Source organism: Oncorhynchus masou, chromosome 18 (assembly GCF_036934945.1).
Source record: "Oncorhynchus masou masou isolate Uvic2021 chromosome 18, UVic_Omas_1.1, whole genome shotgun sequence".
In the NCBI taxonomy this organism is placed as follows: Eukaryota; Metazoa; Chordata; class Actinopteri; order Salmoniformes; family Salmonidae; genus Oncorhynchus; species Oncorhynchus masou.
Genome location: NC_088229.1, coordinates 53,840,398 through 53,863,810, shown reverse-complemented (window position 1 = coordinate 53,863,810; position 23,413 = coordinate 53,840,398). Strand labels below are relative to the sequence as shown.

General features: G+C 43.6%; 1 protein-coding gene across 2 annotated transcripts; it reads right to left on the bottom strand.

The window, feature by feature from the left end:
• Positions 1-64: 64 nt before the first annotated feature.
• LOC135504816 (myosin light chain kinase, smooth muscle-like) lies at positions 65-21,171 on the bottom strand. Of its 2 annotated transcripts, XM_064923689.1 has the most exons (15): positions 20,779-21,171; positions 20,134-20,324; positions 14,813-14,848; positions 14,458-14,588; positions 14,070-14,226; positions 12,957-13,268; positions 12,658-12,754; positions 12,102-12,305; positions 11,454-11,671; positions 5,656-5,779; positions 5,095-5,247; positions 4,552-4,681; positions 4,158-4,239; positions 3,871-4,011; positions 65-3,341 (listed from the first exon to the last, which is right to left on the bottom strand). In XM_064923689.1, the coding sequence occupies exons 2-15, from the start codon at positions 20,297-20,299 to the stop codon at positions 3,142-3,144; spliced, it is 2,151 nt and encodes a 716-aa protein (XP_064779761.1). In that variant the 5' UTR covers positions 20,300-20,324; positions 20,779-21,171; the 3' UTR covers positions 65-3,141. The 2 variants fall into 2 exon arrangements, with proteins under 2 accessions (XP_064779761.1, XP_064779762.1); XM_064923690.1 differs by lacking the exon at positions 20,779-21,171 and having other exon boundaries at positions 20,134-20,657.
• Positions 21,172-23,413: the final 2,242 nt, after the last annotated feature.

The following is a 23,413-nucleotide window of genomic DNA, read 5'->3' as shown; positions in this document are numbered from 1 at the left end:
AATAGATTACAGCTGTGAGTTTTTCTGGGTAAGTCTCTAAGCACTTTTCACACCTGGATTGTCCAACATTTCCCCATTTTTATTATTTTCAAAATTCTTCAAGCTCTGTCAAATTGGTTGTTGATCATTGCTAGACAACCATTTTCATGTCTTGCCACAGATTTTCAAGCAGATATGTCAAAACTGTAACTCTGCCACTCGGGAACATTCACTTTCTTCTTGAAAGCCACTCCAGTATAGATTTGTCCTTAAGTTGTAGATTATTACTGCTGAAAGGTGAATTCATCTCCCAGTGTATGGTGGAAAGCAGACTGAACCAGGTTTTGCTCTAGGATTTTGCCTGCTTAGCTCCATTCAGTTTTTTTTTTATCCTGAAAAACTCCCCAGTTTTAAATTATTACAAGCATACCCATAACATAATGCAGCCAACACAATGCTTGAAAATGGTACTCATATGTTGGGAAAATCCAATACTACTGAACACTTTGTATTCAGGACAAAAAGTGAATTGCATTACCACTTTTTTTTTTGCAGTATTACTTTAGTAACTTGTTGCATGTTTTTGAATATTTTTTATTCTGTACATGCTTCCCTTTTTCACTGTCAATTAGGTTAGTATTTTGGAGTAACTACAATATTGTTGATCCATCAGTTTTCTATCTTCTCGCAGCCCTTATTTTGTAACTGTTTTAAAGTCACTATTGGCCTCATGGTGAAATCCCTGAGTGGTTTCCTTCCTCTCCGGCAACTTAGTTAGGAAGGACACCTGTATCTTTGTCGTGACTGGGTACTATAAATATTAAACTTTCATGAAATCACAAGTGCAATACATCAAAATAAAGCTTAACTTATTGTTATTCCAGCCGCTGTGTCAGATTTCAGAAAGGCTTTATGGCGAAAGTAAACCATGTGATTATCTGAGGACAGCGCCCAGCACACAAATGCATAACAAATCATTTTCAACCAGGGAGTTGCGACATGAAAGTCAGAAATAGCGATATAATATATGCCTTATCTTTGAAGATCTTCTTCTGTTGGCACTCCAAAAGGTCCCAGATACATTACAAATGGTCCTTTTGTTCGATAAATTCCTTCTTTATATCCGTAAAAATTCAGTTTAGCTGGTACGCTTCAGTCAATAGTCCACTCATTTTCCCTCATACAAAAATGAATCCCAAATGTTACCAATACTTATCCAAACAAGTCAATCAACCCTTTGGTACCCAAATACGCAAATAAACGATAACATTTAAGATGGAGAATCGTTATTGTCTTTAACGGAGAAAAATACAAAGCACGCGCTGTCATTCACGTGCTTGGAAACACGACATCCAAAATGAGAGCCACCTAGAAAAACTACAATTTGTGGCAAATTTTTCCAAAAACCAGCCTGAAACTCTAAAGACTGTTGACATCTAGTGGAATCCCTAGGAACTGCAACCGGGCATGAGTTTGCCCTATTACAAAAGTGCCAGCCATTGAAATCAGTGGTAGGACTAAATTCTTTTTGGGGGGATGGTTTGTCCTCTGGGTTTTGCCTGCCATTTCAGTCCTGTTATACTCAGACTAGTATTTCAACAGTTTCAGAAACTTTAGAGTGTTTTCTATTCAAATCTACAAATTATATGCATATCCTAGCTTCTGGGCCTGAGTAACAGGCAGTTTACTTTGGGCATGCTTTTCATCCGGACGTCAAAATACCACCCCCTATCCCAAAGAGGTTATAAACACTATAATTGCACACAGTGAGAGTCCATGAAACTTATGTGACTTGTTAAGCAAAGTTTTATTCCTGAACTTATTTAGGCTTGCTATAACAAAGGGGTTGAATACTTAAGACATTTCAGCATTTCATTAATTTGTTAATGTTTATAAAAACATAATTCCACTGACATTATGGGGTATTGTGTGTAGGCCAGTGACGACAAAAAATAATCTACATTTAATCCATTTTAAATTCGGGCTGTGACAAAATGTGGAAAAAGTCGAGGGGTTTGGTAAAGCGTTGTACTTTGCTGGTTTTGAAAGTTGGTGTATCAAATGAAGTGTCACAACTGAATCAAAGTGAATGGAAAGTGGTGTGGTTTGACCTTTCTACACCCTCCTTGTGCATCTAGCTGTGAGAGGCACCATTGAGGAACAGTTTACTGTCTGGAAGTTATGACAAAAATCAACATGGAATAGTGAATTTACCCATCCTTGTGCACTTGTCATTTCTTAGTTTGCCCTTGCTATACATTAAGCTTTACTGTGACTTTTTTAGACCTCAGTTCAGTCCATTGTGTATTATATTGTCTTTGAGCCACCCTTGACATCTGTGGACAGCTGAACAATGACCGTATCTCAAGTCTAAAGTGGCCTTCTCATCTCTCCTACATCTTGCAATGATCGGAAGTCCTAGGAGAGAAACATGACTGACAGTGGTCAATCTATCCCAGGGTCAAAAAACAGAAAAAGCAACAAAGAAATGGCATGAAAACAGGTCTACAGTATCCTAATGAACATCCTGGAATTTGCTTTCACTGGTTCTTCCACCTCAGAGCAGTTCACAACGATTATACATTTTAAACCAAGGTCACCTAGATTGCATTGTAGTTCAATTGCTAATTAAACTATATTTTGCAGTAGCTTGATAGTAGTTAAGCTAAATTAAAATCTTGATTGTGTTTTCAGCAGTTAATTACTTTTTTTTGCCATTAAGCTAACTGCTACACACTTATTTTGCTAAAATATGGGTGAGGTAGGCAATTTCCTTTCTTTTTCGACATCAGACCTGCCTAATTCTCACTTGAAACATTGTGTAATTTGTCCTATTAAGCAAAAAAACATTCTATTAACAAGAGTGATCGGTTCTTGCAATTTGTAGCTTAACTTCTTCCAGTGTGAAGTAATTGGTAGTTTGGTAAACTATCTTTTCAGAGTAGCTTCCCCAAAATTGATTGTAGGCTACATCCCGATTCTGCACCCTTCTCCCAAAGTGTGCACTTCCACACTTCCCGTTATGGATTCAAAACATTGGATTGGGGTTATCATCGGCTACTAGGGAGTTTCCAGCATTGTTAAATCCATAACGGAAAGTGCACACTTTGGGGAAATGGGTGGAGATTAGGGATCCAGATGTAGTTGTTTTGTGTTTTCAGGCTACAGTTCCACGGTAAGTTTGGCCGAGCACAGCGCCTCCCCTAGGTCGTTGGTAGCTCTGCACTTGTAAACCCCAGTGTCGGCAGGTCCCAGGTCAGTCAGGACCAGCTCACACATGCCGTCGTACTCCACGGTGACCCTCGAAGATGACTCCACTGTCTCCTCATCCTTATACCACACCACCTCCGGCTCGGGGTAGCCTGTGATGGGGAGAGACCAGGGTTAAAATGATGAGTGAAAGGGCGAGAAGGGTTGAAATGTTTTGCCCTGTGGCTTGTCAATGGTGCAAAGGGCAAGTGACGGGGATAGCGTTAAAATGGTGAGTGACGGGTTCAAATGACGAGCGACGGAAAACTAAGGTTACAATAACAAGCAACATGAGACCAGGGTTAAAATTAAACTTGAAGTTCACAAGGGTCACCCTGAGCACGCCGATGGGAAGACTGCTTCACTGGCAACAGAGTGCTCTCATTGATCGTGTGTAGCAAATGGGTTTTGAGCAGGGTTGAGGTCAAATCTAACTGAAGTCGCTCAAATTGGAATGATTTGAATTGAAAATTCCAAAATGGAAACACTTTTAAAAATAGCTTCTCCTATTCCATTTATTGAGAAGTCATTGGAAATGGATTACATTTTTTGTTCAATTATCGAATGTGTTTATTCCTGAATTGACTTCAATTCGAATTGGCCCCAACCACTGCTCTTGATTAAGCTTCCAACCAAACGTACCCTGGACGCGGCAGGCCAGGCGGGCGGAAGATCCCTGGGGCTGGCTGGTGTCCCTTAGGACCTGCTGGAAGCGGGGTTCGCTCTGCAGCTCCTGATCCAGGGTCTGGATGGCCTGCTCTGCCGCCGGGCTCCAGCTAACCTCTGGGTGGGGGGAGGAGAGAGGGAAAATAATACTGTCATCTTCCAACAATGGTTATTGAACAGGAGCACACTACCATGGAGCGTACTACTTTGCAGAAGTTGATTTAACATTAAAACCCTGGATGGTCAATGGATGTGTCTCTTACCCTCCCCGGGGCTGCCAGGAGAGTCGGGTCCGTTGGTGAGGTTGGCCATCCTCTGCAATGCCAGGACAGCCTTGCCTGTTTTCTATAATTATGGAGAGAGATAAAACACCACATCACTGAGAACCAGGCATCTGCCATTTGAATCAATGAGACGCTATTAACACACCCCTTGTTGGTTCATTCACTGAGTTAGCCTGCTGGCCCAGTTTGTTTATGCTTTAGCTCACTCCTCTCTGTTCATAGTCGTGCCAAAGATGTTTATATGGCTGGACATGATAACGACTGAAGAGTTGGCTTCAGCACATACCGTATGGGGCCAGGGATATTGTTCATTAGGGCAGAAAACGTTTGAAATGGAATGTGATGTAGAATTGATTTGTGTAAGGTAATATACCTTCCATCTGCGCTTGGCCAAGAAACGTCGAATCTTGTCCTTCTTGAGGGACTTGGTGGGCCGGTGGACCAGAAGGGTAAAAGAGGCCATCCAGGGGTGGGCCAGGGCCTCGTCACACAACAGCCTACACCTGAAGACGGGGTCAGGGTTTGGGGAGGGGAGGGGAGGGGCAAGAGCACACCCTTATACGATTTCTCGCTTCTCACATTCAGTTGCAAGCACAACACAATAACCTGCTCCAACTCCAGTAGTATATTGTTAGCCATTTCTTTGGATTTATACTCCACTAGATGTACTATATAGAGGCTCTGTGACTTCACCACACGCCGCAGGTCTCCACACAGAATTTGGGTGCGTGTCAGAGGTCGTAACTAAGCAAGTGTCAGTAATGTTTCGCTAAGGAGAACATTTTGGTATAAAATCTAGCCTGACAGACTAAACATGCAGGCACGCATGTACACTTGTCCCCAGTGCATAAGACAATATGGATGCCAGCAAGCAGCCATCCAGTCAGCCAACATATTGACAGTAGGAGACACAAACCTTGTGTCCTTCTTGAGCAGAGAGGTGATGAAGTCTTTAGCCTGGTCCGAGATGTCCTCGAAGCTTTGCTGGTCAAACTCATAGCGGGCGGCCGTCACCAGGCTCAGGGTCTCTGCATCACTGTTACCTTGGAAGGGCAACTCACCGCTCAGCCTGGGAGGCAGCAGAGAAGCAGGGTCACATTGCCCATTTCTTGTGTTTATTGAACCATTCGACAGTTCCTATGGGGCACTGTTTGTTATATTTTTATAGCCAGCAGATGGGAGTAAAGGCAAGCTTTACACCCATTGCCACAAAATAACTTACACTTGACCATGTTCAATAATGCACAATGTTGCAAACTGTCTGATAGAAATATATGGTGTACAACAGCCATGTCTCTGTGACATGTAGAGTCAGCAAAAAAAACTGCTCTATTCATGGTATTTCTATCTGAAAGGTTAAGCATGTTGCACCAGTGTGAACGCAACCTAGACATTTTATTCTACAGTGCGCCCTACTGAACACCGGACCCTGGTTTACTTGAATAGAAGCAAGTCGGTGGGCCTGTTCATAACTCACAAGATGAAACAGATGACTCCGATGCTCCACATGTCAGTGGCCAGCCCTACCGGCTCGTAGCTGATCACCTCAGGGGCCACAAAATCAGGCGTCCCATGCATCACCATCAGTGGAGTACCAGGCTCTGGCATTGGAGAGGAAAACAGTTGAAAAACATGCTGGTCAAGGTTATTACATTGATACCGGCCACGTTCCAGGCTCCCTTTATTGCAGTCTCAGAAGACTGCTGTGTCACGTTAATGTGGTATTGTGAGATCTGGTCAATTGCACAGCAAGCCTGTAATAAAGATGACCTGTAACGTGCCCATTGTGTTCAAGATTTTTCATCCATCTCTGTACAGAGCAGATGAAATCACAATGGAACAAACTCAAAGTGAATTTCACATCTAAATACAGTATACTTTACAGTAAAACAATCAAATACATCGACAATAATACGTTAAAGGATGGCAGCAAGCGTCTCAAGAGTTATGCTCTCCCAATGTCCAGTAGTCAAATACAAAAATAAAAATGGGTAGTGGATATCAGAATGCAAAAACGAAAAAGGGTAGTTGGTACTGGATAGCAGGTAGTGTAGGGCCCATGCATGTATCTGCTGACAAGCGATGCTAGCCAGTGCAGCTGCAGGATATGTGGACTGCCCTTTCCTGTTTACTGACCTCCTTCCCCCCTGCTGATAGTGTGTGCCCGGCAGAGTATGTGAGCGAGGAGCGGATCGTGCCCAATTTGACTGGAGCGTGGAGCGAGATGACCAAAGGCTGGTGCGTAGGCTTTCTTTCCCGCTCCAGCCTCACTTCACAACTGAGCTCAGGGCATGCCCGCCCCAGCATGCATTTGTAGTCTACTTGTGTGCTGCTAATAACCGCTTGCTTTAGCTACTGTCATGGAGTTTCATAAAGAAATTCATCGAAACACACAGATGCTAAATCAAGGTGACTTACTAAGATGAGGACCAAGAGCAAGAGAGTGAGTGCGGTGCGGGTCTGTGCCCAAACAGTTTGAGCTTCTACTTTTAAACATCCACCATTCCAGAAATAAGTATCTCACTGTTGCCACATGTTATAGACCCCCCTCAGCCCCCAGCTGTGCCCTGGACACCTTACGTGAATTGATTTCCCCCCATCTATCTTCAGAGTTTGTACTGTTAGGTAACCTGAACTGGGATATGCTTAACACCCCGACCATCCTACAATCTAAGATAGATGCCTTCAATCTCACACAAATGATCAAAGAACCTACCAGGTGCAACCCTAAATCTGTAAACACGGGCACCCTCATAGATATCATCCTAACCAACATGCCCTCCAAATACACCTCTGCTGTCTTCAACCAGGATCTTAGAGATCACTGCCTCATTGCCTGCGCCCGTAATGGGTCCGTGGTCAAACGGCCACCCCTCATCACTGTCAAACGCTTCCTAAAACACTTCAGCGAGCAGGCCTTTCTAATTGACCTGGCCCGGGTATCCTGGAAGGATATTGACCTCATCCCGTCAGTACAGGAAACCTGGTTGTTCTTTAAAAGTGCTTTCCTTTCCCTCTTAAATAAGCATGCCCAGTTCAAAAAATGTAAAACTAAGAACAGATATAGCCCCTGGTTCACTCCTGACCTGGCTGCTCTTGACCAGCACAAAAACATCCTGTGGCGTTCTGCATTAGCATCGAATAGCCCCCGCAATATGCAACTTCAGGAAAGTCAGGAACCAATATACACAGTCAGTTAGGAAAGCAAAGGCATTGGGACACTGTAAAGTCCATGGAGAATAAGAGCATCCCCTCCCAGCTGCCCACTGCACTGAGGCTAGGAAACACGGTCACCACCGATAAATCTACGATAATCAAGAATTTCAATAAGCATTTTTCAACGCCCAGCCATGCTTTCCACCTGGCTACCCCTACCCCAGCCAACAGCTCTGTACCCCCTGCAGCAACTTGCCCAAGCCCAGCCTCGCTTCTCCTTCAACCAAATCCAGATAGCTGTTGTTCTGAAAGAGCTGCGAAATCTGGACCCCTACAAATCAGCTGGGCTAGACAATCAGGACCCTCTCTTTCTAAATATATCTGCCACAATTGTTGCAGCCCCTATTACTAGCCTTTTCAACCTCTCTTTCGTATCGTCTGAGATCCCTAAAGATTGGAAAGCTGCCGCGATCATCCCCCTCTTCAAAGGGGAGACACTCTAGACCCAAACTGTTACACACCTATATCCATCCTGCCCTGCCTTTCTAAAAAAGCCAAGTTTACAAACAGATCACCGACCATTTCGAATCCCACCGTACCTTCTATGCTATGCAATCTCGTTTCCGAGCTGGTCATGGGTGCACCTCAGCCACGCACAAGGTCCTAAAAGCTACCATAACCGCCATCAATAAAAGATGGTACTGTGTAACCATCTTCATCAACCTGGCCAAGGCTTTCAACTCTGTCTCCTTGGTTTCTCAAATGACTGCCTCACCTGGTTCACCAACTACTTCTCAGAGTTCAGTGTGTCAAATCGGAGTGACTGTTGTCCGGATCTCTGGTCGTCTCTATGAGGGTGCCACAGGGTTCAATTCTCGGGCCGACTCTTTTCTCCGTATACATCAATAATGTCCCTCTTGCTGCTGGTGATTCTCTGATCCACCTCTATGCAGACAACACCATTCTGTATACATCAGTCCCTTCTTTGGACACTGTGTTAACAAACCTCCAAACAAGCTTCAATGCCATACAACACTCCTTCCATGGCCTCCAACTTCTCTTAAATGCTAGTAAAACTAAATGCATGCTCTTCAACCGATCGCTGCCTGCACCCACCCGCCCGACTAGCATCACTACTTTGGACGGTTCTGTCTTAGAATATGTGGACAATTACAAATACCTACAGTTGCAGTCAGAAGTTTACATACACTTGGAGTCATTAAACAAATTTTTCAACCACTCCACAAATTTCTTGTCCTAACCGACTTGCCAAAACTATAGTTTGTTAACATCTACAGTGCCTTGCGAAAGTATTCGGCCCCCTTGAACTTTGCGACCTTTTGCCACATTTCAGGCTTCAAACATAAAGATATAACACTGTATTTTTTTGTGAAGAATCAACAACAAGTGGGACACAATCATGAAGTGGAACAACATTTATTGGATATTTCAAACTTTTTTAACAAATCAAACTGAAAAATTGGGCGTGCAAAATTATTCCAAATGTGGGACCTGTCTATGTAAAGGTCCCACATTTGACAGTGTGTGTCAGAGCAAAAACCAAGTCACGAGATCGAAGGAATTGACCGTAGTGCTCCGAGACAGGATTGTGTTGCTGCACAGATCTGGGGAAGGGTACCAAAAAATGTTTGCAACATTGACGGTCCCCAAGAACACAGTGGCCTCCATTCTTTATTATAATACATTTAGAACCACCAAGACTCTTCCCTGTGCAGTTTCCTTCCTCTCTGGCTACTGAGTTAGGAAGGATGCCTGCATGTTTGTAGTGACTGGGTGTATTGACACACCCTCCAAAGTGTAATTAATAACTTCACCATGCTCAAGGGATAGTCAATGTCATATTTAAACATTTTTACCAATAAGTGTGCCCTTCTTTGCGAGGCATTGGAATACCTGGTTAAATCTGTGTTTGAAATTCACTGCTTGACTGAGGGACCTTATAGATTTTATTTTTATTTTACCTTTATTTAACCAGGCGAGTCAGTTAAGAACAAATTCTTATTTTCAATGATGGCCTGGGAACAGTGGGTTAACTGCCTGTTCAGGGGCAGAACGACAGATGTCAGCTCGGGGGTTTGAACTCGCAACCTTCCGGTTACTTGTCCAACGCTCTAACCACTAGGCTACCCTGCCGCCCCTATAGATAATTGAATGTGTAATGTACAGAGATGAGGTAGTCTTTAAAAAAGTCCTGTTGAACACTATTATTGCACACAGAGTGAGTCCATGCAACGCATTATGTGACTTGTTAAGCACATTTTTACTCCTGCTTGCCATTAGAAAGTGGTTGAATACTTTGACTCAAGACATTTCAGCTTTTCATTTTTAATGACACTGAACAAATATAAGTGCAACATGGAACAATTTTAAAGATTTTACTGAGTTACAGTTCATATAAGGAAATCAGTCAATCAAAATATATTTATTAGGCCCTAATCTATGGATTTCACATGACTGGGAATATAAATATGCATCTGATGGTCAAAGATATGTTAAAAATGTAGGGGCGTGGATCAGAAAACCAGTCAGTATCTGGTGTCCCACTCCTCTTCAATGGCTGTGTGAAGTTGCTGGATATTGGCGTGAACTGGAACACGCTGTCATACATGTTGATCCAGAGCATCCCAAACATGCTCAATTTGTGACATGTCTGGTAAGTATGCAGGCCATGGAAGAACTATGACATTTTCAGCATGCGACAGATCTTTGCGACATGGGGCTGTGCATTACCATGCTGAAACATGAGGTGATGGCGATGGATGGATGGCACGACAATTGGCCTCAGGATCTCGTCACGGTATCTCTGTGCATTCAAATTGACATTTATAAAATGGAATTGCGTTCGCTGTCCGTAGTTTATGCCTGCCTTTGCCATAACCCCAACCCCACCATTGAGCACTCTTTTCACAATGTTGACATCAGCAAACCGCTCGCCCACACGTCTGCCATCTGCCCGGTACAGTTGAAAGAGTACACTTCTCCAGCGTGCCAGTGGACATTGAAGGTGAGCATTTTCCCACTCAAGTCAGTTACAATGCCGAACTGCAGTCAGGTCAAGATCCTAGTGAGGACAATGAGCACGCAGATAAGCTTCCCTGAGGCTGTTTCTGACAGCTTGTGCAGAAATTCTTCAGTTGTGCAAACCCCAAGTTACATCAGCTCCGGGTGGCTGGTCTCAGATGATCCCGCTGATGAAGAAGCCGGATGTGGAGTTCCTGGGCTGGTATGGTTACATGTGGTCTGGTGTGATGAGGCCAGTTAGACGTACTGCCAAATTCTCTAAAACAACTTTGGAAGAGGCTTATGGTAGAGAAATGAACATTAAATTCTCTGGCAACAGCTCTAGTGGACATTCCTTCAGTTAGCATGCCAGTTGCACGCTCCCTCAAATCTTGATACGTCTGTGGCATTGTGTTGCATGGCAAAACTGCACATTTTATAGTGACCTTTTATTGTCCTCACTGCAAGGTGCACCTGTGTAATTATTATGTTGTTTAATCAACTTTGTGATATGCCACACCTGTCAGGTGGGTGGAATATCTTGGCAAAGGAGAAATGCTCACTAACAGGGATGTTAACAAATTGTGCACAAAAAAAGAAACAAGCTTTTTGTGCATATGGAACCTTTCTGGGATGTTTTATTTCAGCTCATGAAACATGGGACCAACACTGTACATGTGATGTTACTGTTTTGATTTAGTGTCATTTTTTAAAACATAATTCCACTTTGACATTATGGCGTATTGTATGTAGGCCAGTGACAAAAAACACCATGTAATCCATTTTAAATTCAGACTGTAAGACAAGAAAATATGGAAAAAGTCAAGGGGTGTGATACTTCCTGAAGGCACTGTAGGTCTGTTCTACGCAATATTTATTTTGACCTTAATTCTGAACGTTCCACAACGCTGTGCCCTACTGGCACATGGCCCTTGTATCTGCAGGACACTATGAAGACCCTTTTTACACTACTGGGTTGAGCTTCAGCCAAGCTGTACTGTGCAAACAAAATATCTGAGCCAGGAAAGTAGCAAAATAATGTTTGGGTCAGCACGATAGTCTGAAAATACTATTAGTCTCTTCTCCAAACCCACTCACCCAGCTTGGCTGCCAGGCCAAAGTCGATGATCTTAATCCTCGTGCCCGTGGTGTCCACGCACACAATGTTTTCTGGCTTGAGGTCCAAGTGGACAATGTTCTGCCGGTGGATGTACTGCATGCCCTCCAGGAGCTGATGCATGTAGCGTGCGCTGGTAGGCTCCGTGTGCTCAAAGTTGTCGTCCGCGATGCGCTCAAACAGTTCCCCGCCGGCAATGCTAGAGATATAGATGGTATAAGGGAGACCAAGGTCCTCATGTCAAACCAATCCATAGATCCTGTAGCTCTAGAGGATTGGATAGGCCTTGATGATACAAGCCCATTATTAGACTGATCCCTTGCATATGCACGTTCAATGTAAACTATGTAGATCTCTCAACAGCCGTGTAACCTGGTCCCAGATCTGTTTGTGTGATTTTGCCAAGTCCAAACTTGGCAATGACAACAACCATAGGAGATCTAGGTACCTGGCTACAAGCAGTCACCCTCAATCCTATCTCCAGGAAAGTGCAGAACAGAAGATAAACACACCATAAACATGCACACATATTGACATGCACACATTATATTGTAATGGAAACTCAGTAAAGACATCAATGCAATTGTACTCCTAGAATAATCTTATTGATTGGAACTGGCTGTGCTTACTACTCCATCACCATGATGATTTCGGAGCGGGTGTCATAGGCCCCGAGGCACTGCACCAGCTTGGGGTGGTGGAGACAGTTCATCAGCTCGATCTCCCTGCGCGCCACAGCCTTCGCCCTGGAGCTATGGGCCCGGTAGAACTTCCCTGCACACACCTGACCTGTCTCCTTGTGACTCAGCCTGAACACCTGGCCAAACTTCCCCCTGTTGAGGTTCCAATAGGCAGTTAGCAGGGTTGTGTTTATTAGGACACACAGTAGCAAAACGTTTTCAAGTGTTTTAAAATGGGTCGCCACAGAAAATGAAAATCGACAAGTTCATGGTCATATTCACTAGACGCCAAACAGAAGAAAACTAAGCAAAACTGGGAGGGAATATCTGAACTTGTCCAATGAGAACACTCATTGTCAGTTTTTGTTTGCTATGATGAGCACAAATTAATTCAACCCAGATAGTACTTCAGTTTCATACATTTGTTTTCTGTTTCATGCCAACTGAACACAACCCAGTTCAGCAATGAGTCAATATACTGAGTGAGTGACCATATAATGCTTACACTCCCAGCTTCTCATGCACATTGTAATGATCCTTGACTTTGTGTGTGGTGTCAATGGTGACAGTCACGTACGATTGGGATTCCTCTTTAGGCTCTCCTTCAAAAGCACAGAATCAAGATTAGTCAACAAGAACTACTGTACAGTATATGTGTAGTTGAATTCAACAGAATGTAGATACGAGACATTTAAAGGAAAAACCAATAGACAGAGACAACCAATCAGATCAGCAACTGTTTTAAGATCTAAACTTGTAGTAATCATCAAAGTCACTGTTTGGAGAAAATCAATATCCACCAACCTCTGGTGTCCATCTTGACACAGTCTGACACCTCACTCGGCTCACTGACACCTGCCAAATTGTAGGCCCGAACGCGAAAGCGGTACTCCCCCAGGGGCTCCAGGACCGAGCGGATCCGGTACGAGGTGTTCTTGCAGTGGGTCGTCACCTCAGTCCAGTCCTCGGGCTTCTCAGAGCCTTCTCGTCTCACCTCCACCGCGTAGCCTGTGACGGCAGTGCCCCCGTCGTAGCTGGGCCCCGACCATGAGAGGACCAGGGAGCAGGAGGAGAGCTGGGAGACCATGGGACTAGATGCCGGAGGGTGAGGCCGGTCTGAGAAGACAGGGAGACAAACACAGAGCCTGTGAGATTACATTTGCTTCCTTTTGAAAGTACTGATCTGACATGACTGGTGTGGTGGATTTGGATTCCTAAGGAAGGATGCCATTTGAAAGCATTGGAACAAGATCCAAGGTTGATGTGGTATAGAATTGGAACAGGGCCCAAGTTAGATGTGGTTTCCTAATACTTTACTTAACTCATTAGTTCAGTCATGTTAGAGCAGTGATGATACCTCAATGTAGGAAAGAAGGAAGGAAGTCATTTAAAACTATTGGAAGAGGGCCAATGGTCAACTTTAGATGGAAGCAATTGAGCTCCGAGAGACCAAATGCATAACCTCTTTTGACGTAGTCGAGATCAGCAGCTGTGAACTTTTCCTGCTTCACCCTGAACAAGACTATTCAAGAGGAAGACACATTCCCCGACCCTAAGGGTTCGTTGACATTGAGTTTACTAGCAGGACTATTCTTGGAATTGTTACGTGTGAATAACCATCTCGTCTTGTTCTGTGGTTCTCCAGGAGCAGAATCGAGGCTCATTGGTATTATGTTGTGGTAATGCAATCTATCAGCAATAATTGTTAATTGGGATAAGGCAGGGTCGTATTCATTAGTGTACACTGTAGCCAAATGTTTTGCAACAAAAACCTTAAACAGAGAGGGACAAGCTGGATTTCAGCCCGTCCCTCTCTGTATCAATACGTTTTCTTTCATTTGGTGTCTAGTGACTATGGCCCTAGTTTATTGAACGGTTGAAACTTTAGTGATCATGAACACGCCCCAGGATACTCACCGATAACACTGAGGGTGACTGTGTGCTGAGCCAAGCCCCTGCGATTCCGCACCAATATAGTGTATGTACCCGCATCATCCGGACAAGCCTGAGATATCTCCACACTGCTGTCAGTGTCACTGCTCTCTACACGAGTCCTCGGCCCGCCTGCAACCACCTGCATAGAGGGAGAAGAGGCAGAATAAACCTATTCTTGGACTAAAATGCACTTGAGATTGGTGTTTAATCCAGGACTAGACTTAAGTCCGGTAAACTGGTCCCAGATGTTTTGAGAAGTAAAACATTCAACTTAATCTGTGAAAAGTTGTACATTTATTTAAAGTATCAACAATAGATATGGTAAAGGCATACAGCCTTATTTCTGACCCCAAACCAATTAAACCCAGACCTGCTCTCTGTTGTAGATCCAGCAGGAAGCCACAGGAACACTGCAGCTCCTGAATGCACAGTGGAGTCTGGCCTTCCCTCCCACCCGCACCTCCAACTGCTCTTGGGGGTCAAGAAACTCCAGCAGGGGACCTGGAAGAGGCAGAGACAACGAGTGGTTAACATTGCATCACTAAGAGCAACTCTTTTTTTGCAAAGCATGCAAACTGCCGGTTTGAAGCATATTTCAATTTGGGTAAAGTTTGTCTTGTTCTTGGTACTTTAAGTGTTTACATGCGAATAGGAGGGCCTTTGTCTTGATATTTGTTATTCTAAATCTGACTGGAAGACAAGCAGTTGTCAATGGACCAACTCACCCTTTTCAGTGGAGACTCTTCTCTTTGAGGTGATATCTGAAAAGAAAAGTGTCACATTACATGGGTGATTGACTATGGGAAGATAGCAATTAATATTCAAACTTTTTTAGGGGGGGGGGTGGAAGATCGCAATTGCCTACTTCACGCATCCTCTCTTCTGTCTCATCATCTCCTTCTTCTTTGGGTGCACACATCCAGGGCTGTTACGGTGACTTATTACTGTCACACCGGTGGTCATGCCGGCAGTCAAATTCCACATGACCGTTTAGTCACGGTAACTAGGCTTCTCCAAGCTCTGATGCTGCCGATGGTCATTAGTAGCCTTCCAAACGTGCTATTTGCATGGTACTCAGCACTCTATTGTCCCTCTAATCACTCTGACATCAATGCAAATGCGATTGAGCATCTCATCAAACACGTTGCGCAGCAATTCAATAGGCTATGCAATTGTGTGAGAAAACAGACTGAAGGCCTCTATTAAAAAGAAGAGGATCCCATCAGCTTTCTATAGGCTAGGCCTACTATGTTTATTTCACAACTTTCCTAATATTAAGCACATTGCTTCTCTTTACAACAGGAGTATAGCCTACATGGCTGGCATGAAAATGAACCATGGGAAAAGCGTCCTCTATTCACTATTTAAGTGCATAGATTAAGTAAAAATGTTTCTTCCGCCCCTGTTGAGACAGGTGAATGATAATGGTCCATTCTAAATCAAAACTAATTTTACACATATATTATTTAGTATATGTAAAGGCAAGATTACATCAAGAATAGTCTGATGGGTGACAATATTAGCCTATCACTTGCGAATCAAATCAAATGTAATTTGTCACATGCGCTGAATACAACACCTTACAGTGAAATGCTTACTTACAAGCCCTTAGCCAACAATGCAGTTTTAAGACAAAAAAAGTATTTACTAAAATAAACTGAAGTAAAAAAAAATTTTTAAAGTAGGTGTTCCTTTTGTCCAGGTGGGAAAGGGCAATGTGGAGTGCAATAGATATTGCATCATCTATGGATCTGTTGGGGCGGTATGCAAATTGGAGTAGGTCTAGAGTTTCTGGGATAATGGTGTTGATGTGAGCCATGACCAGCCTTTCAAAGCACTTCAAGGCTACAGACGTGAGTGCTATGTGTCGGTAGTAATTTAGGCAGGTTACCTTGATGTTCTTGTGCTCAGTGACTATGGTGGTCTGCTCGAAACATGTTGGTATTACAGACTTGGTCAGGGCCAGGTTGAAGACACTTGCAAGTTGGTCAGCTCATGCTCGGAGCACACATCCTGGTAATCCGTCTGGTCTTACATCGGCTACAGAGAGCGTGATCACACAGTCGTCTGGAACAGCTGATGCTCTCATGCATGCTTCAGTGTTGCTTGCTTCGAAGCGAGCATAGAAGTTATTTAGCTCGTCTGGTAGGCTCATGTTACTGGGCAGCTCACGGCTGTGCTTACCATTGTAGTTCATAAAAGTTTGCAAACCCTGCCACATCCGACGAGCGTCGGAGCCGGTATAGTACGATTCAATCTTAGCCCTGTATTGACGCTTTGCCTGTTTATGGTTCGTCTGAGGGCATAGCGGGATTTCTTATAAGCGCCCAGATTAGTGTCCCACTCCTTGAAAGCGGCAGCTCTAGCCTTTAGCTCAGTGCGGATGTTGCCTGTTTTCCAGGGCTTCTGGTTGGGATATGCCAGTGACTGATGTGGTGTACGCCTCAATGCCATCGGAAGATTCCCAGAACATATTCCAGTCTGTGCTAGCAAAACAGTCCTGTAGCATCTACGTCATCTGACCACTTCCTTATTGAGTTAGTCACTGCTACTTCCTGCTTTAGTTTTTGGTCAGATTTGCCAAATAGAGGGCGAGGGAGAGCTTTGTACGCGTCTCTGTTTGTGGAGTAAGGTGGTTTAGAGTTTTTTTTCCCTATGGTTGCACATTTAACATGCTTGTAGAAATGAGGTAAAACAGATTTAAGTTTCCCTGCATTAAAGTCCCCGGTCACTAGGAGCGCCACCTCTGGATGAGCATTTTCTTGTTTGCTTATGGCCTTATACAGCTCGTTGAGTGCAGTCTTAGTGCTCAGCTTAAAGCACGAGACAGCGCATGCTTTTTATCCCAACTTTTTCAAATCAAAGTCACACACTCGTGTAGCCTAGCCCGTAGGCCTATATTTTTTTGATAAGGTTTGTATTTGTTAATTATTTTTATTTTACCTTTACCACGTCAGTTAAAAACAAATTCTTATTTTCAAAGACGGCCTAGGAACAGTGGGTTAACTGCCTTGTTCAGGGGCAGAATGACAGATTTTTACCTTGTCAGCTCGGGGAGTCGGGATTCGATCTTGCAACCTTTTGGTTACAAGTCCAAGTCTAACCACTAGGCTACCTGCCGGCCAATATCACATCTAAAGCAGCTAATCAACTTCTTAAAATGAAGGACATTAATCCGTTTTACACGGAGTGTAGAGCCTAACTGACATACATACACAGCGAGTGAGTTTCAAGTTTGGGGAAGATAATTTTCACCATAAAAATGCACCTTTAAAAGAAAAGCATTACATTTGTGGTCACTTTTGAGAATGGTGTTTATACCTGCAAATGTTCCATTTGCGCTTATAGCCTACTGCCCTGTGCACATTGCTATGCTTATAATGTGAAAAAATAGCCTAATAGTTTATCAACATTTTAAGCTAAACGTTCTTATCTGTTGCCTCAGCCTCATTTCTCAAAATGTTTTTTTATGCTAGTGATTGTATTAATTTGGGATCTATCCAGTGGTGATTTTAGCATGTCCATTTTGATGGGGCCAACTCCCCCAAAATTGTGATGATTGCTATCAAAGCCATTACACAACACAACAGTAAACAATACATTAATTGCACTATAAAGGTGACAAACGGTGCCCACAAACTGTTAGGGCCTACATAAAGTCCCAACAGCAGTCTCAACACCTTACCACTGCTACACCTGGCTATCAGCTGAGCCTTGTCTGGCAGCGAAACAATTCATTCAGCCTCATTTACTGCCTTTAAAAAAACATAGCTGATATGGCTGACTTGCTTAAACAAATATGTTTTTTTTACAGATAATTGAGATGTACAAACTATGGCTTAAGGGGACGACGAGTGGATAAGAGGCAATCCGTAATTTTGATTAAGACATTAATGAGCGAGCCAGGACAGACATGGTCAATAGAACTATTTGTTAAGCACTTTTTAAATGTGCAACCACAGAATTCTGAACGTGGGCCGTTCTTACAGTATTCTCCCTGTACACCAAGTCAGAAGCTTTTAAAATATTTGATGACATTTCTCTAAAATAGGCTATAGGCTAAATGTGCACCACCAAGGAAATATACCTGTCACGCTGGTATAAAGGATTTGGAGACAGGCGCAGGAATACATCTGGGTTTTTAATAGACCCAAAACAAGCACATATGCAAAACACTGGGATGTACCCAAACAAAAGAGTGAGGGTAAACCTCGCAGAACAGGCTGAGACGCCGCATACAGAAGGTACTCACATGACCAATGGTCAGAACAGTAGGCTAAGTTATGAGGGGAAAAGGGACCGAATTATTAGGGTGACTAATTTGGCTACTAACTGCTTACTACACAACATACACTTAGTATTTATTTCTTAGCTGCAGTATACACATCTCCCTGGCATATTACATAATTTATGCAGCAGCATACAATACATTTTTGTACAATGTTGTTGTGCTGTGGTCACTTGAACAGGAAGGTGGCGCGGCGGTCCTTCGTGGGTAAATTATGTCATCAAACTTAATCAAATTCTGTCATTCTCTGGATTTATGGTGCTTTCAAGACAACTGGGAACTCAGAAAAAAACAAGGTTGAATCATTACTTCGGTGATCTTCAGATCGGAGCTCTACAAAGAGCCCTGAGTTCCTGAATTGGATGACCGTTCAAAACTTATTTTCCCAGTCGGAGCTTGTCCCCCGGCTTAATTACTCCTGGCTCGATGCCAACTCTAGCCCGGCCGATACGAGGAGCTGCGATGTAGCGCACCGGGCTATGCCTGCGCACTGGGGACACCGTGCACCTCACGGCATAACACGGTGCCTGCCCGGTCAACCTCCTGCCATGGTAAGCACGGGGAGTTGGCTCAGGTCTCCTACCTGACTTAGCCACACTCCTCATGTGCCCCCCCAAGAAAGTTTTGGGGCTGCCTCTCGTGCCTGTTGCGTTGCCGTGCTAACTCCTCATAATGCTGCCACTCGGCTTTAGCTGCCTCCAGCTCTTCCCTGGGGTGGCGATATTCCCCTGCCTGTGCCCAGGGTCCCTTACCATCCAAAATCTCCTCACATATCCAGGAGTCCAGAACCCTCTGCTCCTGGTTACTACGCTGCTTGGTCCGGTTGTGGTGGGTAGTTCTGTAACGATCGTCATAGGTGGAATAAGGAGAGGACCAAGGTGCAGAGTGGTACGTGTTCATGATCTTTTAATTACACTGAACACTAGATAAAAAACGGAACAAACTAAACAGTTCTGTCTGGTACAGAGACAGAAAACAACTACCCACAACTCAAGGGCAAAACCAGGCTGCCTAAGTATAGTTCTCTATCAGAGACAACGATTGACAGCTGCCTATGATTGGGAGCCATACCAGGCCAAACACATAGAAATACAAAACATAGAACAAAACATAGAATGCCCACCCAAACTCATGCCCTGACCAACCTAAAATGGAAACATAAAAAAAAGGAACTAAGGTCAGGACGTGACACCTTTTTAGATGTAAATATAAGGCAGCTTTGCTGGCTTGAACCTCTAAATAGGTGTTATTTATTTTATGTCACCAATGTTTTGGCAATAGGCTCATGCATTCAAACATGTCATAATTATAACTGGAATTAATAGAAAATGTTATAAGTGGTTCAGTTGTATAGATACACAAATGCCTTTGAACATGTTGATATTGTCAAATCAACAAAGCAAAAAAGAGCCTTCTGGCCATACAGCAAGGTAGGATAATAACAACAAACATCCAGCACTAGTCTAGGGGCTTGCTTACCTCGAGAGTCAGGCAAACACCTCTGAATCATATGCTAATTAGGTTTCAGATGATCATTGAGGGTCAGATGCTTGAGTTCAATCACTGAGATTCACATAGGACCAATGCCCAAAAGCGTCCACATAACTACAAAATGATGACTAAAATGATTACTACCATTGCCACGATAAAGCACTATGCTATTTTTAAAGTTGGTCTGAATCCCGTTCTTCAAGAGCCAGAAATATTTGATTGATGACAACAGTAAACTATTTAAAATAGTTCAAACTGATTCCTTACCTGTTGATATGGTTCCCTGCTTGCTGCTACCCCCCCGAGCAGTGTCCCTGTCCTCCAGCTCATTCTTGATCCCCTTCAACACAAACTGCCGAGGGGCGGCAGGCTTAAAATCCATCCGAAAAGTGGACACAAAAGTCTTCTTGGGGCCCATACTGTCTTTGTCCATCTTTGCCAGGTGAAAATAGCCAAATCTGAAGAGGCAACCATTCAATGTTAAGCATACATGACAAGGTTTCCGATTCGCTGTCTGTCAACAACCCCTTTTTCGCAATCTCCTCTTATTGGCTGTCTCCTTTTATTTCTTCTTGATTTCTCTCTCTCTCACTCTTATCTCTTTCACTTTCCATCTCTCTGCAAAGCGATGTGTGAAACTCTCTTATGTTCCCTTTGGTTCACAATTCACACCTCATCTGGCATTGCTTTCACACTGGCTACAGCCCACTGGCTAGCTCTCAACCCCAACACAGGAAACCACTATATTTATCAGGTTCAATTATATGGCTAGCCAGTGGACCGCCTCCCCCTCCCACAACACAACAGACAGAGAGAGAACAGACTCACACACACAGCAAAAACAAAGAGAGATAGAGAGAGACCAAGAGAAAGAGAGACATGGAGAGAAATTAACGGAGAGAGTTCACTTACTTGGTTATGTCCTTCACCAAACACGGTCACCAAACGCCTCTGCCAAGCACACCTAGCCAACTGTCACAATAAATCACATACACACAGAACACACAACACAACAAACAAAAAACAGCCTCGTTGTGCTCCTCTGTGGCATGTTGTTTGGCAATCTCTACGCCACTAATGACATCACAGGAATCTAGGAGAGCAAGTAGGACAGCTTTTTATATTTGTCTAACCCACTGTGTCAAACCACACTACAAATAACAATCTCCACTCTAGCTGAATGAATCTTACAGTTAGGGATTTCTCACAGCGATAGAACGTTGTGGATAGAATTGAGGTACAGGTGATATACGTTCACTTGAATATGTTCACTTGTTTTTGGAAATCCCAATGCAGGCTTGTTGTTTCCGAGAGTGTCTTGTTGTGTCTGTCGTTCACGGTGTGTTCCATGGTTCCAGGGTTTACAGCAGTTTCGCCAGATTGGGCTGGCAAAAAATGTTACTTTTTTTGTGCATTGGGCAGGAAAGTGTCAATAGTGTCTGGCAACACTGGTTCACAGTTGTAGTACAGAATGTCCCTCTGCCTGCTAGCTGGGTGTCATGCATAGGTGTAATAGGTGGCAGGGAAGTCAGGCGCAGGAGAGTAAAATGGAGTGTAAAATGGAGTCTTTAATAAAATTCATGGCGTATGCTCCATAACACTAAATGTACACAAACAAACAAACAAACAAACAAACAAACAAACAAACAAACAAACAAACGAGGACCCGACGCGCACCTATACAACAATAAAACAATCTCTGACAAAGACATGAGGGGAAACAGAGGGTTAAATACACAACAGGTAATGAATGGGATTGAAAACAGGTGTGTGGGAAGACAAGACAAAACCAATGGAAAATGAAAAAAGGATCAATGATGGCTAGAAGACCGGTGACGTCGAACGCCGAGCACCTCCCAAACAAGGAGAGGCAACGACTTCGGCAGAAGTCGTGACACTGGGGCCATTGCTAGGTCCATCTTCTCTCATGCATATATAAAGGACTGTGTGAAGAAGCTGACTTGCCACTCTTATCATTGGAAGGCACATTGTTTACTTGCCCTTAAAAATGTTTTGGAGCGTTCAAATTTTATATTTAGTTTTTGTGACAAAATAAGCAAGTATAGTGTAGAGAATCATTGTACAATCAAAACCGCTCTGAAATACCTTTTACATAACATAAAATATTTTATCTTCAGCTGTTTGAAGCTGGTGCACAAAACCGAAAGTAAAAGCCCAAACTAAATTAAAGAACAGGGAGCATAGAAATACCGCCCATAGAAGAGATCTAACCATTTGTAGATGTTAAATGACAATTACAGATCTATAACACACATTTCAATGTGAATTTGGCCAGGTTGCCCGAAAACATATTGCCCCTTTAATGTTTGGTCAAGTCACATTTTGGCCATTTCAGTTTCATATTTGAGTGCAGTAATTTAGGTCTACCCATTTGCAATCCTCCAAGTCCATTGGATGTGCAGGTGCAAATGGACTCTCGCTCTAGTCCCATGCACGTCATTCTTTGTAATGGGAGCATGCGCAGGTGCTCGGCTCATTCATAATACGCCTACATTTTTCGGCCTGTTGACCTGCAGAACTATTGTGAAGCGTATATTCATTTGTTAAAAGTGTTCCTGTTTTGAGATTGAGCCAGGAACGTTTTAAATGTCTACTTAGCCGGGATATGTACATTTGGGTGAATAGAGCTCCATGGGGTATGGTCCATAGGGAGGGGTCATCTGTATATAATGTACCTGTACCTGTTATCTTCTAGCTCATGTAAGTGAGCTGTGTGGAGAGGCTGTCCATAGCCTGAAGGTACTGTATTCCCCAACTTGCTGTGGTTATTTTGTCAGGGGAGGCCTGATCGAGGTTTAGGTTTTGATATCAGATTATCAAAATAAATTATATGAGAGTCTGATTCATGGCAGGCCCGCTCATTAGGCAGGATTAGGTCGGCCGCAGGCGGCCGCAGATTGACGAGGGCGGCCTTTTCTGAGCTAAACTGACCAATATGCACCTCCAACAACATGTAAAACCTCACAATTCTGCCCTAAACCAGTGGTAAGTTCTCTCAACCAGTGGCATAAGGGATTTTTATTTAGGTGAGTGTTGATGCCGCCCTGTGATAAGCAGCGCCCACTTTGTCAAAGGCAGGGGCGCCACTCTAGGGTGCTGTCAGAGAAACCACCAACGTTCCGTCAAAAAGAAATGATCTAACATAATTCATGTAGCAGATAGAGGATGTGGTAGAAAGAGTATGTGGCCTTTTCTGTAGCCTACACGCTGAAGATAAAATGTATGACAATGTAATGTATAAGGGCACAAGGCGAGAGCCACATGCAGACACAGGGGGCAGATAGTTGGAGTCTTAGATGTTTATTAATCCAAAAAGGGGTAGGCAAGAGAATTGTCGTGTACAGGCAAAAGGTCAAAACCAGATCAGAGTACAGTAGGTACCGAAGGGCAGGCAGGCTCGAGGTCAGGGCAGGTGGGAATGGAGTCCAGAAAACAGGCATGGGTCAAAACCGGGAGGACTAGCAAAGAGAAGAGGAAAAAGGAGTACAGGAAAAAACATGCTGATTGACTTGACACACATACAGGA